Here is a 16,821-nt window from a genome sequence, read left to right as displayed (position 1 = left end):
AGCGCAATACTCAGATTATTGCAAAGTGTGCTTTCCTCTTGAAGCTTTTTTAAAAAATCTGTCACAGCGTTAGCATAAAGGAGATGTTCATCTATAATTCTTTGAATGACAGTTTAATATTTTATCAACGTTTATGATGAGTATTTTTGTAAATTGTTGTGCTGATTCACCGGAGGTATTGGAGGCAAAATATTTTCTGAACGTCACGCGCCAATGTAAAATGCTGTTTTTGGATATAAATATCAACTTGATTGAACAAAAAATGCATGTATTGTGTAACATGATGTCCTAGGAGTGTCATCTGATGAAGATCGTCAAAGGTTAGTGCTTCATTTAGCTGTGTTTTGGGTATTTGTGATGCATCTAGTTGCTTGGAAAATGGCTGTGTGATTATTTGTGTCTGTGTACTCTCCTAACATAATCTAATGTTTTGCTTTAGCTGTAAAGCCTTTTTGAAATCGGACAACGTGGTTCGATTCAGGAGAAGTGTATCTATAAAATGGTGTAAAATAGTCCTATGTTTGAGAAATTGAAATTATTAGATTTGTGGTTTTGATTTTTTACTGGCTATTGTCAAACTCAGTCCCGCTGACGGGATTGGTGTCGTATGAGGTTTTTAAGATGGATAATTTAGGACCCCTGTAGGCATAAAATATATATGTAAAAACCTGATTTAAAGAAATATGGATTTTGGCCTTTACTGCTATAGCCCATAGAAACCCGTTAACTTGTTATGGATAGGGGGCAGTATTTTCACGGCCGGATAAAAAACGTACCCGATTTAATCTGGTTATTACTCCTGCCCAGAAACTAGAATATGCATATAATTAGTAGCTTTGGATAGAAAACACTCCAAAGTTTCTAAAACTGTTTGAATGGTGTCTGTGAGTATAACAGAACTCAAATGGCAGGCCAAAACCTGAGAAGATTCTGTACAGGAAGTACCCTGTCTGACCATTTCTTGGCCTTCTTTGTCATCTCTATCCAAAACAGAGGATTTTGTGAACGTTTATCGTGAGTAATTTAGTAAATTCACCGGAAGTGTTCAGTGGGAATGCTAGTTCTGAACATCACATGCTAATGTAAAAAGCTGGTTTTTGATATAAATATGAACTTGATTGAACAAAACATGTATGTATTGTATAACATAATGTCCTAGGAGTGTCATCTGATGAAGATCATCAAAGGTTAGTTCTGCATTTAGCTGTGGTTTTGTTTTTTGTGACATTATATGCTAGCTTGAAAAATGGGTGTGTGATTATTTCTGGCTGGGTACTCTCCTGACATAATCTAATGTTTTGCTTTCGTTGTAAAGCCTTTTTGAAATCGGACAGTGTGGTTAGATAAAGGAGAGTCTTGTCTTTAAAATGGTGTAAAATAGTCATATGTTTGAAAAATTGAAGTTTTCGGATTTTCGAGGAGTTTGTATTTCGCGCCACGCCCAATCATTGGATATTGGAGCGGTGTTCCGCTAGCGGAACGTCTAGATGTAAGAGGTTAAATAACACATTTGTAGATAAGGAATAACGTTTTGAAGAGTGTCCTATGTCTGAAAGATATAAGACATTTTAAATGCACTTTTTACCGCTATGCATATTATGACATTTTAACAGCCTAGTACTGGGTAACCTTCAGATGACTCCCCTGACACTTGTGTGCGTCGTAGAGCAAAACAACCAGCACGGTGTTGCTGAGAGTCTCCCCTTTCGATATTGGTGACCCACTTTCGAAATTATACGTTTGTAGCTCCAAGGGTTTGGTCTGGACTGTCGGTGTTGTGAGAAGACCTCTTCGTAAGTAGGGCATCCGTGACAGAGCGTTCCGATGACTGACGTAAAACTGGTGGATGTCATAGAGCAAAATAAAAAGACACTTTGGAAAGGCGCACACACCTGTCTAAATAAGGTCCCACAGTTGACAGTGCATGTCAGAGCAAAAACCAAGCTATGAGGTCGAAGGAATTGTCCATATAGAGCTCTAAGACAGGATTTTGTGAAGGCACAGATCTGTGGAAGGGTACCAAAAAATGTCTGTAGCATTGAAGAACACAGTGCCCTACATCATTCTTAAATGGAAGATGTTTGGAACCACCAAGACTCTTCCTAGAGCTGGCTGCCCGGCCAAACGGAGCAATCGGGGAGAAGGGCCTTTGGTCAGGGAGGTGGCCAAGAACCTGATAGTCACTCTGACAGAGCTCTAGGGTTTTTTTTTGGAGATGGGAGAACCTTCCAGAAGGACAACCATCTCTGCAGCACTCCACCAATCAGGCCTTTATGGTGGAGTAGCTAGAAGAAAGCCACACCTGAGTAAAAGGCAAATGACAGCCCACTTGGAGTTTGCCAAAAGGAACCTAAAGACTTAGACCATTAGAAACAAGGAATTCTAGTCTGATGAAAACAATATTGAACCCTGGAGGCCTGAATGGCAAACATCACGTCTGGAGGCATTACTACGGTGAAGCATGGTGGTGGCAGCATCATCCTGTGGGGATGTTTTTCAGAGGCAGGGACTGGGAGACTAGTCAGGATTGAGGCAAAGATGAACAAAGCAAAGTACCTAGAGATCCTTGATGAAAACCTGCTCCAGAGCGTTCAGGACCTCAGACTGTGGCTTAGATTCATCTTCCAACAGGACAATGACCCTAAGCACACAGCCAAGACAGGAGGGCTTCAGGACAAGTCTCTGAATGTCCTTGAGTGGCCCAGCCAGAGCCCTGACTTGAACCCGATCAAACATCTCTGGAGAGATCTGAAAATAGCTATGCAGCAATGCTCCCCATCCAACCTGACAGAGCTTGAGAGGATCTGTAGAGAAGAATGGGAGAAACTCCTCAAATAAAGGTATGCCAAGTCTCATACCCAAGAAGACTCAATGCTGTAATCGCTGCCAAATTTTCTTCAACACATTACTGAGTAAAGGGTCTGAATACTTATGTAAATGTGATATTTCAGTTTTTTATTTGCAATAAAGTAGCAAAAATGTAATGCTTTGTCATTATGGGGTATTGTGTGTATATTGATGAGAAAAAAATAATGTAATCAATTGTAGAACAAGGCTGTAACGTACCAAAATGTGGAAAACGTCAAGGGGTCTGAATACTTTTCGAAGGAACTATATGTTGGTAAATTAGCTTAAAGCTTGTTTAAATAAATTGTGAAAGAGATTGGTATGTTTTTTCACTATATAATCAAGGCATGGGGTTGTTCAATGACATTATGTATTTCTTTAAAATCTATCACTTGATGTTGTACTTTTTTGCAAAATGCTATATAGCTGCCTCACTCTTAGAGAAATAAGTTGTATTTCTAGGTTTACACAGTCAAATGTAACAATTAACTGCATTTTTATAAAGAAATCTACAAATAATACATTTGTTACATCAATATACATATTCTTTAATCATAATTCTATTCAGTAATATGAGATGTATGTAAAACATTTACATTTGACATTTTAGTCATTTAGCAGATGCTTTTATCCAGAGACATGAGTAAGTGCATTAATCTTAACCCCTGTAGGTCTAAGCCATTAGATTGCAATATCTACTAAGCTTAGATATGGAATTGTTTTGAAGATGCACTCTCAATATTTTTCAAAATTTCAGCCTGTAGTTTAGAAAGTTGCGAGCCAAAAGTGATCCCGTTTTTGGAGTACTATGTCATCCAATTGTGTACTACGGCATCCATTTCATATTAAATGTTAGGTTCTACAAAAAAATGTAATAAATAGCAATTTGAATATGTAACGAATCCAATTCGTAGTATAAGTTACAAATTTGTTGTGCTTAAGATCCTGGAGTGCATCTTTAAAACCTCTTACGACACCAATCGCATAGGGGGCAGTATTGTCACTTTCGGTTGAAATACGTGCCCATATTAAACTGCATCCTACTCAGAATCAGAAGCTAGGATATGCATATTATTAGATTTGGATAGAAAACACTCCGAAGTTTCTAAAACTGTTTGAATAATGTCTGTGAGTATAACAGAACTCATATGGCAGGCAAAAACCTGAGAAAAATCCTACCAGGAAGTGGAAATCTGATGCGTGGAATATTTCCAAGTCATTGCCTATCGAACACACATTTACATTACATTACATTACATTTAAGTCATTTAGCAGACGCTCTTATCCAGAGCGACTTACAAATTGGTGCATTCACCTTATGATATCCAGTGGAACAACCACTTTACAATAGTGCATCTAAATCTTTTAAGGGGGGGGTTAGAAGGATTACTTTATCCTATCCTAGGTATTCCTTAAAGAGGTGGGGTTTCAGGTGTCTCCGGAAGGTGGTGATTGACTCCGCTGTCCTGGCGTCGTGAGGGAGCTTGTTCCACCATTGGGGTGCCAGAGCAGCGAACAGTTTTGACTGGGCTGAGCGGGAACTGTGCTTCCTCAGAGGTAGGGGGGCCAGCAGGCCAGAGGTGGATGAACGCAGTGCCCTTGTATGGGTGTAGGGCCTGATCAGAGCCTGAAGGTATGGAGGTGCCGTTCCCTTCACAGCTCCGTAGGCAATCACCATGGTCTTGTAGCGGATGCGAGCTTCAACTGGAAGCCAGTGGAGAGAGCGGAGGAGCGGGGTGACGTGAGAGAACATGGGAAGGTTGAACACCAGACGGGCTGCGGCGTTCTGGATGAGTTGTAGGGGTTTAATGGCACAGGCAGGGAGCCCAGCCAACAGCGAGTTGCAGTAATCCAGACGGGAGATGACAAGTGCCTGGATTAGGACCTGCGCCGCTTCCTGTGTGAGGCAGGGTCGTACTCTGCGAATGTTGTAGAGCATGAACCTACAGGATCGGGTCACCGCCTTGATGTTAGTGGAGAACGACAGGCTGTTGTCCAGGATCACGCCAAGGTTCTTAGCACTCTGGGAGGAGGACACAAGGGAGTTGTCAACCGTGATGGCGAGATCATGGAACGGGCAGTCCTTCCCCGGGAGGAAGAGCAGCTCCGTCTTGCCGAGGTTCAGCTTGAGGTGGTGATCCGTCATCCACACTGATATGTCTGACAGACATGCAGAGATGCGATTCGCCGCCTGGTTATCAGAAGGGGGAAAGGAGAAGATTAATTGTGGTGTCGTCTGCATAGCAATGATAGGAGAGACCATGTGAGGATATGACAGAGCCAAGTGACTTGGTGTATAGCGAGAATAGGAGAGGGGCCTAGAACAGAGCCCTGGGGGACACCAGTGGTGAGAGCGCATGGTGCGGAGACAGATTCTCGCCACGCCACCTGGTAGGAGCACACAGTGACTAAGGATTCATTTTGCACTTCCTAAGGCTTCCACTAGATGTCAACAGTCTTTAGAAAGTTGTTTGAAGCTTCTATGATGAACAGAGAGCGAACAAGAAGGTGGGGAAGTTGGTGACCCAGGGAAGGACACCAGTTCATTGGCGCGCATGAGAGGTAGCTGTGTTCCAAAATGTTTTTCAAGACACTGGAATCGTCCGGTTGGAATATTACTGAAGTTTCACGTTATAAAGGCCCTAAAGATTGATGCTTTACAATGTTTGACATGTTTGAACGAACGTAAATAAAAAAAAATGTACTTTTCGTCGTGACATTTTCCACGCGCTTCCTACATTTGGAGTAGCTAACTGAACGCCGCTAACAACAAGGAGCTATTTGGACATAAATTATGGAGTTCATCGAACAAAACAACATTTATTGTGGACCTGGGATTCCTGGAAGTGCCTTCTGATGAAGATCATCAAAGGTAAGTGAATATTTCAAATGCTATTTATGATTTTAGATGACTCCAAAATGGCGGGTATTTGTATTGCCTAGTGTATTTTTCTGAGCGCAATACTCAGATTATTGCAAAGTGTGCTTTCCTCTTGAAGCTTTTTTAAAAATCTGTCACAGCGTTAGCATAAAGGAGATGTTCATCTATAATTCTTTGAATGACAGTTTAATATTTTATCAACGTTTATGATGAGTATTTTTGTAAATTGTTGTGCTGATTCACCGGAGGTATTGGAGGCAAAATATTTTCTGAACGTCACGCGCCAATGTAAAATGCTGTTTTTGGATATAAATATCAACTTGATTGAACAAAAAATGCATGTATTGTGTAACATGATGTCCTAGGAGTGTCATCTGATGAAGATCGTCAAAGGTTAGTGCTTCATTTAGCTGTGTTTTGGGTATTTGTGATGCATCTAGTTGCTTGGAAAATGGCTGTGTGATTATTTGTGTCTGTGTACTCTCCTAACATAATCTAATGTTTTGCTTTAGCTGTAAAGCCTTTTTGAAATCGGACAACGTGGTTCGATTCAGGAGAAGTGTATCTATAAAATGGTGTAAAATAGTCCTATGTTTGAGAAATTGAAATTATTAGATTTGTGGTTTTGATTTTTTACTGGCTATTGTCAAACTCAGTCCCGCTGACGGGATTGGTGTCGTATGAGGTTTTTAAGATGGATAATTTAGGACCCCTGTAGGCATAAAATATATATGTAAAAACCTGATTTAAAGAAATATGGATTTTGGCCTTTACTGCTATAGCCCATAGAAACCCGTTAACTTGTTATGGATAGGGGCAGTATTTTCACGGCCGGATAAAAAACGTACCCGATTTAATCTGGTTATTACTCCTGCCCAGAAACTAGAATATGCATATAATTAGTAGCTTTGGATAGAAAACACTCCAAAGTTTCTAAAACTGTTTGAATGGTGTCTGTGAGTATAACAGAACTCAAATGGCAGGCCAAAACCTGAGAAGATTCTGTACAGGAAGTACCCTGTCTGACCATTTCTTGGCCTTCTTTGTCATCTCTATCCAAAACAGAGGATTTTGTGAACGTTTATCGTGAGTAATTTAGTAAATTCACCGGAAGTGTTCAGTGGGAATGCTAGTTCTGAACATCACATGCTAATGTAAAAAGCTGGTTTTTGATATAAATATGAACTTGATTGAACAAAACATGTATGTATTGTATAACATAATGTCCTAGGAGTGTCATCTGATGAAGATCATCAAAGGTTAGTTCTGCATTTAGCTGTGGTTTTGTTTTTTGTGACATTATATGCTAGCTTGAAAAATGGGTGTGTGATTATTTCTGGCTGGGTACTCTCCTGACATAATCTAATGTTTTGCTTTCGTTGTAAAGCCTTTTTGAAATCGGACAGTGTGGTTAGATAAAGGAGAGTCTTGTCTTTAAAATGGTGTAAAATAGTCATATGTTTGAAAAATTGAAGTTTTCGGATTTTCGAGGAGTTTGTATTTCGCGCCACGCCCAATCATTGGATATTGGAGCGGTGTTCCGCTAGCGGAACGTCTAGATGTAAGAGGTTAAATAACACATTTGTAGATAAGGAATAACGTTTTGAAGAGTGTCCTATGTCTGAAAGATATAAGACATTTTAAATGCACTTTTTACCGCTATGCATATTATGACATTTTAACAGCCTAGTACTGGGTAACCTTCAGATGACTCCCCTGACACTTGTGTGCGTCGTAGAGCAAAACAACCAGCACGGTGTTGCTGAGAGTCTCCCCTTTCGATATTGGTGACCCACTTTCGAAATTATACGTTTGTAGCTCCAAGGGTTTGGTCTGGACTGTCGGTGTTGTGAGAAGACCTCTTCGTAAGTAGGGCATCCGTGACAGAGCGTTCCGATGACTGACGTAAAACTGGTGGATGTCATAGAGCAAAATAAAAAGACACTTTGGAAAGGCGCACACACCTGTCTAAATAAGGTCCCACAGTTGACAGTGCATGTCAGAGCAAAAACCAAGCTATGAGGTCGAAGGAATTGTCCATATAGAGCTCTAAGACAGGATTTTGTGAAGGCACAGATCTGTGGAAGGGTACCAAAAAATGTCTGTAGCATTGAAGATCCCCAAGAACACAGTGCCCTACATCATTCTTAAATGGAAGATGTTTGGAACCACCAAGACTCTTCCTAGAGCTGGCTGCCCGGCCAAACGGAGCAATCGGGGAGAAGGGCCTTTGGTCAGGGAGGTGGCCAAGAACCTGATAGTCACTCTGACAGAGCTCTAGGGTTTTTTTGGAGATGGGAGAACCTTCCAGAAGGACAACCATCTCTGCAGCACTCCACCAATCAGGCCTTTATGGTGGAGTAGCTAGAAGAAAGCCACACCTGAGTAAAAGGCAAATGACAGCCCACTTGGAGTTTGCCAAAAGGAACCTAAAGACTTAGACCATTAGAAACAAGGAACTCTAGTCTGATGAAAACAATATTGAACCCTGGAGGCCTGAATGGCAAACATCACGTCTGGAGGCATTACTACGGTGAAGCATGGTGGTGGCAGCATCATCCTGTGGGGATGTTTTTCAGAGGCAGGGACTGGGAGACTAGTCAGGATTGAGGCAAAGATGAACAAAGCAAAGTACCTAGAGATCCTTGATGAAAACCTGCTCCAGAGCGTTCAGGACCTCAGACTGTGGCTTAGATTCATCTTCCAACAGGACAATGACCCTAAGCACACAGCCAAGACAGGAGGGCTTCAGGACAAGTCTCTGAATGTCCTTGAGTGGCCCAGCCAGAGCCCTGACTTGAACCCGATCAAACATCTCTGGAGAGATCTGAAAATAGCTATGCAGCAATGCTCCCCATCCAACCTGACAGAGCTTGAGAGGATCTGTAGAGAAGAATGGGAGAAACTCCTCAAATAAAGGTATGCCAAGTCTCATACCCAAGAAGACTCAATGCTGTAATCGCTGCCAAATTTTCTTCAACACATTACTGAGTAAAGGGTCTGAATACTTATGTAAATGTGATATTTCAGTTTTTTATTTGCAATAAAGTAGCAAAAATGTAATGCTTTGTCATTATGGGGTATTGTGTGTATATTGATGAGAAAAAAATAATGTAATCAATTGTAGAACAAGGCTGTAACGTACCAAAATGTGGAAAACGTCAAGGGGTCTGAATACTTTTCGAAGGAACTATATGTTGGTAAATTAGCTTAAAGCTTGTTTAAATAAATTGTGAAAGAGATTGGTATGTTTTTTCACTATATAATCAAGGCATGGGGTTGTTCAATGACATTATGTATTTCTTTAAAATCTATCACTTGATGTTGTACTTTTTTGCAAAATGCTATATAGCTGCCTCACTCTTAGAGAAATAAGTTGTATTTCTAGGTTTACACAGTCAAATGTAACAATTAACTGCATTTTTATAAAGAAATCTACAAATAATACATTTGTTACATCAATATACATATTCTTTAATCATAATTCTATTCAGTAATATGAGATGTATGTAAAACATTTACATTTGACATTTTAGTCATTTAGCAGATGCTTTTATCCAGAGACATGAGTAAGTGCATTAATCTTAACCCCTGTAGGTCTAAGCCATTAGATTGCAATATCTACTAAGCTTAGATATGGAATTGTTTTGAAGATGCACTCTCAATATTTTTCAAAATTTCAGCCTGTAGTTTAGAAAGTTGCGAGCCAAAAGTGATCCCGTTTTTTGGAGTACTATGTCATCCAATTGTGTACTACGGCATCCATTTCATATTAAATGTTAGGTTCTACAAAAAAATGTAATAAATAGCAATTTGAATATGTAACGAATCCAATTCGTAGTATAAGTTACAAATTTGTTGTGCTTAAGATCCTGGAGTGCATCTTTAAAACCTCTTACGACACCAATCGCATAGGGGGCAGTATTGTCACTTTCGGTTGAAATACGTGCCCATATTAAACTGCATCCTACTCAGAATCAGAAGCTAGGATATGCATATTATTAGATTTGGATAGAAAACACTCCGAAGTTTCTAAAACTGTTTGAATAATGTCTGTGAGTATAACAGAACTCATATGGCAGGCAAAAACCTGAGAAAAATCCTACCAGGAAGTGGAAATCTGATGCGTGGAATATTTCCAAGTCATTGCCTATCGAACACACATTTACATTACATTACATTACATTTAAGTCATTTAGCAGACGCTCTTATCCAGAGCGACTTACAAATTGGTGCATTCACCTTATGATATCCAGTGGAACAACCACTTTACAATAGTGCATCTAAATCTTTTAAGGGGGGGGTTAGAAGGATTACTTTATCCTATCCTAGGTATTCCTTAAAGAGGTGGGGTTTCAGGTGTCTCCGGAAGGTGGTGATTGACTCCGCTGTCCTGGCGTCGTGAGGGAGCTTGTTCCACCATTGGGGTGCCAGAGCAGCGAACAGTTTTGACTGGGCTGAGCGGGAACTGTGCTTCCTCAGAGGTAGGGGGGCCAGCAGGCCAGAGGTGGATGAACGCAGTGCCCTTGTATGGGTGTAGGGCCTGATCAGAGCCTGAAGGTATGGAGGTGCCGTTCCCTTCACAGCTCCGTAGGCAATCACCATGGTCTTGTAGCGGATGCGAGCTTCAACTGGAAGCCAGTGGAGAGAGCGGAGGAGCGGGGTGACGTGAGAGAACATGGGAAGGTTGAACACCAGACGGGCTGCGGCGTTCTGGATGAGTTGTAGGGGTTTAATGGCACAGGCAGGGAGCCCAGCCAACAGCGAGTTGCAGTAATCCAGACGGGAGATGACAAGTGCCTGGATTAGGACCTGCGCCGCTTCCTGTGTGAGGCAGGGTCGTACTCTGCGAATGTTGTAGAGCATGAACCTACAGGATCGGGTCACCGCCTTGATGTTAGTGGAGAACGACAGGCTGTTGTCCAGGATCACGCCAAGGTTCTTAGCACTCTGGGAGGAGGACACAAGGGAGTTGTCAACCGTGATGGCGAGATCATGGAACGGGCAGTCCTTCCCCGGGAGGAAGAGCAGCTCCGTCTTGCCGAGGTTCAGCTTGAGGTGGTGATCCGTCATCCACACTGATATGTCTGACAGACATGCAGAGATGCGATTCGCCGCCTGGTTATCAGAAGGGGGAAAGGAGAAGATTAATTGTGGTGTCGTCTGCATAGCAATGATAGGAGAGACCATGTGAGGATATGACAGAGCCAAGTGACTTGGTGTATAGCGAGAATAGGAGAGGGCCTAGAACAGAGCCCTGGGGGACACCAGTGGTGAGAGCGCATGGTGCGGAGACAGATTCTCGCCACGCCACCTGGTAGGAGCACACAGTGACTAAGGATTCATTTTGCACTTCCTAAGGCTTCCACTAGATGTCAACAGTCTTTAGAAAGTTGTTTGAAGCTTCTATGATGAACAGAGAGCGAACAAGAAGGTGGGGAAGTTGGTGACCCAGGGAAGGACACCAGTTCATTGGCGCGCATGAGAGGTAGCTGTGTTCCAAAATGTTTTTCAAGACACTGGAATCGTCCGGTTGGAATATTACTGAAGTTTCACGTTATAAAGGCCCTAAAGATTGATGCTTTACAATGTTTGACATGTTTGAACGAACGTAAATAAAAAAAAAATGTACTTTTCGTCGTGACATTTTCCACGCGCTTCCTACATTTGGAGTAGCTAACTGAACGCGCTAACAACAAGGAGCTATTTGGACATAAATTATGGAGTTCATCGAACAAAACAACATTTATTGTGGACCTGGGATTCCTGGAAGTGCCTTCTGATGAAGATCATCAAAGGTAAGTGAATATTTCAAATGCTATTTATGATTTTAGATGACTCCAAAATGGCGGGTATTTGTATTGCCTAGTGTATTTTTCTGAGCGCAATACTCAGATTATTGCAAAGTGTGCTTTCCTCTTGAAGCTTTTTTAAAAAATCTGTCACAGCGTTAGCATAAAGGAGATGTTCATCTATAATTCTTTGAATGACAGTTTAATATTTTATCAACGTTTATGATGAGTATTTTTGTAAATTGTTGTGCTGATTCACCGGAGGTATTGGAGGCAAAATATTTTCTGAACGTCACGCGCCAATGTAAAATGCTGTTTTTGGATATAAATATCAACTTGATTGAACAAAAAATGCATGTATTGTGTAACATGATGTCCTAGGAGTGTCATCTGATGAAGATCGTCAAAGGTTAGTGCTTCATTTAGCTGTGTTTTGGGTATTTGTGATGCATCTAGTTGCTTGGAAAATGGCTGTGTGATTATTTGTGTCTGTGTACTCTCCTAACATAATCTAATGTTTTGCTTTAGCTGTAAAGCCTTTTTGAAATCGGACAACGTGGTTCGATTCAGGAGAAGTGTATCTATAAAATGGTGTAAAATAGTCCTATGTTTGAGAAATTGAAATTATTAGATTTGTGGTTTTGATTTTTTACTGGCTATTGTCAAACTCAGTCCCGCTGACGGGATTGGTGTCGTATGAGGTTTTTAAGATGGATAATTTAGGACCCCTGTAGGCATAAAATATATATGTAAAAACCTGATTTAAAGAAATATGGATTTTGGCCTTTACTGCTATAGCCCATAGAAACCCGTTAACTTGTTATGGATAGGGGGCAGTATTTTCACGGCCGGATAAAAAACGTACCCGATTTAATCTGGTTATTACTCCTGCCCAGAAACTAGAATATGCATATAATTAGTAGCTTTGGATAGAAAACACTCCAAAGTTTCTAAAACTGTTTGAATGGTGTCTGTGAGTATAACAGAACTCAAATGGCAGGCCAAAACCTGAGAAGATTCTGTACAGGAAGTACCCTGTCTGACCATTTCTTGGCCTTCTTTGTCATCTCTATCCAAAACAGAGGATTTTGTGAACGTTTATCGTGAGTAATTTAGTAAATTCACCGGAAGTGTTCAGTGGGAATGCTAGTTCTGAACATCACATGCTAATGTAAAAAGCTGGTTTTTGATATAAATATGAACTTGATTGAACAAAACATGTATGTATTGTATAACATAATGTCCTAGGAGTGTCATCTGATGAAGATCATCAAAGGTTAGTTCTGCATTTAGCTGTGGTTTTGTTTTTTGTGACATTATATGCTAGCTTGAAAAATGGGTGTGTGATTATTTCTGGCTGGGTACTCTCCTGACATAATCTAATGTTTTGCTTTCGTTGTAAAGCCTTTTTGAAATCGGACAGTGTGGTTAGATAAAGGAGAGTCTTGTCTTTAAAATGGTGTAAAATAGTCATATGTTTGAAAAATTGAAGTTTTCGGATTTTCGAGGAGTTTGTATTTCGCGCCACGCCCAATCATTGGATATTGGAGCGGTGTTCCGCTAGCGGAACGTCTAGATGTAAGAGGTTAAATAACACATTTGTAGATAAGGAATAACGTTTTGAAGAGTGTCCTATGTCTGAAAGATATAAGACATTTTAAATGCACTTTTTACCGCTATGCATATTATGACATTTTAACAGCCTAGTACTGGGTAACCTTCAGATGACTCCCCTGACACTTGTGTGCGTCGTAGAGCAAAACAACCAGCACGGTGTTGCTGAGAGTCTCCCCTTTCGATATTGGTGACCCACTTTCGAAATTATACGTTTGTAGCTCCAAGGGTTTGGTCTGGACTGTCGGTGTTGTGAGAAGACCTCTTCGTAAGTAGGGCATCCGTGACAGAGCGTTCCGATGACTGACGTAAAACTGGTGGATGTCATAGAGCAAAATAAAAAGACACTGTCATGTTCGTGAGAGTCATCTTTCTTCTACTTCTAGGTTTATTGGCAGACTACATCCGATAATTGCCGCCATCTACTATACTGGATTGTTTGATCAATCACGATTTTATGTTGCTATATCAACATGTATATACTACAATACCCATCCCTATCCCACTACCCATAAGATCCATATTAGTCACTCTTCGGCCCACGGGCCTGGGAGGTCAGCACTTCTTCCAACATTTTCTGTAGATCCTCTGCAGATATTTCCCAGAAAACATTCAGCTGTTACACAACAATGCACATTTTCTGTGATCTGTGTTCTACTTGCACAGCACAATTCACCACCATCGTGATGAAGGCCAAGAACAAGGATTTTTAAACACATGGTTTCTGGGGTCCACACGCTGAAATGGGAACATTCACTGTTGCCGTTGGCCCTTCTCTACCCTCAACCCTTCTCACTGCCTCTGCATACGTAACACCCTGTCCTACTCTGACTTTAGCCATCTGTATCTGTTTCACTTTTACCAGACAAGTCTCATCTTGACGATTTTCTTGTCCAGATCCTCTCGTGTAGAAAACCACTGCTTTCACCAGCCCCATGTTATGGAATAAGCACAAGCTTTATATCGGTGGAAAGAGGGTATTGAGGAAGAAACGACAAGTCTCTAACATTTGTACATTTTATGTGGACACCAAGAACAGTAGATGCTGCATGTGCAGGAGCTAATGGGGATCCTAATAGACTTAACTAAACATGGGGACATATTCAATATTCAAAATGACGTCACTGTGTGCGTGTGCGTCCAAGGTGAGACAATAACATATCATAGTCAAATATACAGGATCCGAAAATCTGAGAACAGTGATATTTTACACATACATTTACATTACATTTACATTTTCGTCATTTAGCAGACGCTCTTATTCAGAGCGACTTACAGTAGTGAATGCATACATTTCATTTCATACATTTTTTTTTGTTGTGTTGGCCCCCCGTGGGAATCGAACCCACAACCCTGGCGTTGCAAACACCATGCTCTACCAACTGAGCTACAGGGAGGTACCCATAAGCAATCATAAGCAATCAAAAAACACAAATGTTTTGGAAATGTAAAGGCTCATTAATGACTCAAATGTAGCCTGGGTTGAGCTGCAGTTGAGCTACAGCACTGACTGATCCCGAATCAGTCTAATGACCAGATCTTTACAACGAGTGGAAACTCTGAGAGCTGCACTGAGAGCAGATAGCATAATTCCTCCTTGCATCATCCCAGAAGGAGGCTTAAAGAGGAGGCCGACAGACAGAGAGTCTCAGAAGAGCAATAGTTCTGACTAAGTATGAGGCCATGCCAGATTCGTGCATCATGCTGTTGGCTCATCTCACACACTCTGTGCCTCTAGAGACGAGGAACAGGTGGACACACCTCCTCATACACTCTTCTTTATTGCCGCTATCTGTACTAGTCGTTAACTTTCCAAATGGATACATGGCCTAAAAGCAATAGCACAAAATAATGAGAAACTCATGCCAAGTCTGCTCGTCTGTCTAACAAAAGGAACGACCTGACTTAAACTAGTCCAGAGACATTCATCTCACCTTCGCTCACTGAGATACAAAAACACATTGCACACACACACACACACCTCTTCCACATGCTCCTCTCTCTTATCCTGACTCCAGAGGTCATACACATTCTTACAAACAGGCTCAAACTCTTAACAGTCCCGATTAAATACAAACTCTCTCACTTTTGTTGTCATTCTGTATCACATACAAACTTTCCATCGATCCCTTATTTTCACCTGTCACTCACACACAGTCACTCACACTCACACTCTCACACACTCACCTGGCAGGAGGGCACAGGTCCACAGCAGCAGGCTGCAGTAGTATTCCATTTGTGTGAAAGAGTGTGTATGTTTGGGGGGCTGATCCCGTGCTCTCGTTTCAAGGATTCGGCTCTTATTGACTCCACTGCTATTCCACAGCCTCACTATATCTGAGGGAAGTAGGAGGGGGCTGGCTCTGGTTGACTGAGGCACAGCTGAGAGGTGTACATACAGTGCATATACAGCCAGGACAGTGCATATACAGCCAGATGCTTCCTCACCAATCAATGTGGACTTTCTTACATGCATGCACGAACGCACACACCCACACACACACACATTCACTCTCAGATACAAACAGACTCATTCACACTCTTACTGTATACAAACATCAAATCCTATTTTATTAGTCACATGCGCCGAATACAACAGATGTAGACCTTGCAGTGAAATGCTTACTTACAAGCTCCTAACCAACAATGCAGTTTAAAAAATACGAACAAGAATAAAAAAATAAAAGGAACATGTAACTAAAGAGCAGCAGTAAAATAACAATAGCAAGACTATATATAGGGGGCACTGGTACAGAGTCAATGTGCGGGGCACCGGTTGGTCGAGGTAATTGAGATAATATGTACATGTAGGTAGAGTTATTAAAGTGACTATGCATAGATACTAACAGAGAGTAGCAGCGGCGTAAAAGAGAGAGGGGGGGGGCAATGCAAGTAGTCTGGGTAGCCATTTGACTAGATGTTCAGGAGTCTTATGGCTTGTGGGTAGAAGCTGTTTAGTAGCCTCTTGGACCTAGACTTGGAGCTCCAGTACCGCTTGCCGTGCCGTAGCAGAGAGAACGTTCTATGACTAGGGTGGCTGGAGTCTCTGACAATTTTTAGGGCATACGTTACACTGATTGGGACACAGGTCACTTAAACCCCAAAAAATATGCACTGAGACACACACACACTACATGTTTACACGTTGTACGACACCATCCTTTAAAAATAAAATAGCTCAGACAATAGTTGTAAAAACCTTTGTTCTTTTACAACCTTTAATGCTGCTGCACTGTCATAGGGTTGGTCCTGGTGTGAATTCCTCCCTCTGTTTCCGTGACCTCACACTGGACTGAATTAAATGGCGGTAAATACAGTCCAGATGTGGGGGGAAGTAGCACTCTACTGTCCAATGCTCTGAAGTTCAGGTATTTACGATACAGCACCATCCAGGAAAGAAGTATGGAAGCTAGCGCTGTTGTCTGCCAGAGGGACAACAGCACTGATAAAAGCAAGATTTTTCAAAAATGTTGGTCTGTCTTACCAGCATAAATAACGAGACCTTCAAGGACTATTGGAAAAAAATCACATTCAATACAAAAGCTCTCCAAAATCCACAGTAGAAATTGAGACCAACAGAAACACTGAGACTTTGTGGACTAGAATTAATTGAAATTTAGGCTAGTAAATGGGACCAGTTACATAAATGATGGCAAAATCTAGATGTTTATGGTTCATTGGTGTAAA

At 41.3% G+C, this 16,821-nt stretch overlaps 1 protein-coding gene across 2 annotated transcripts in view; it reads right to left on the bottom strand.

Annotated features, from left to right (window-relative positions):
- Positions 1-15,481, bottom strand: part of itga11b (integrin, alpha 11b) — a 113,896-nt gene extending 98,415 nt beyond the window's left edge. The window contains exon 1 of one of the 2 annotated variants that reach the window (XM_014123978.2): positions 15,322-15,481. In XM_014123978.2, the coding sequence (XP_013979453.1) occupies positions 15,322-15,370 (49 nt within the window). In that variant the 5' untranslated portion in view covers positions 15,371-15,481. The remainder of the gene's footprint in view (positions 1-15,321) is intronic. The other variant, XM_045688063.1, reaches the window with a different exon arrangement.
- Between the last annotated feature and the right edge of the window lie 1,340 nt (positions 15,482-16,821).

The sequence above is a fragment of the Salmo salar genome, chromosome ssa10 (genome assembly GCF_905237065.1).
Source record: "Salmo salar chromosome ssa10, Ssal_v3.1, whole genome shotgun sequence".
Taxonomy (NCBI): Eukaryota; Metazoa; Chordata; class Actinopteri; order Salmoniformes; family Salmonidae; genus Salmo; species Salmo salar.
This window is presented reverse-complemented; position numbering and strand designations above follow the sequence as displayed.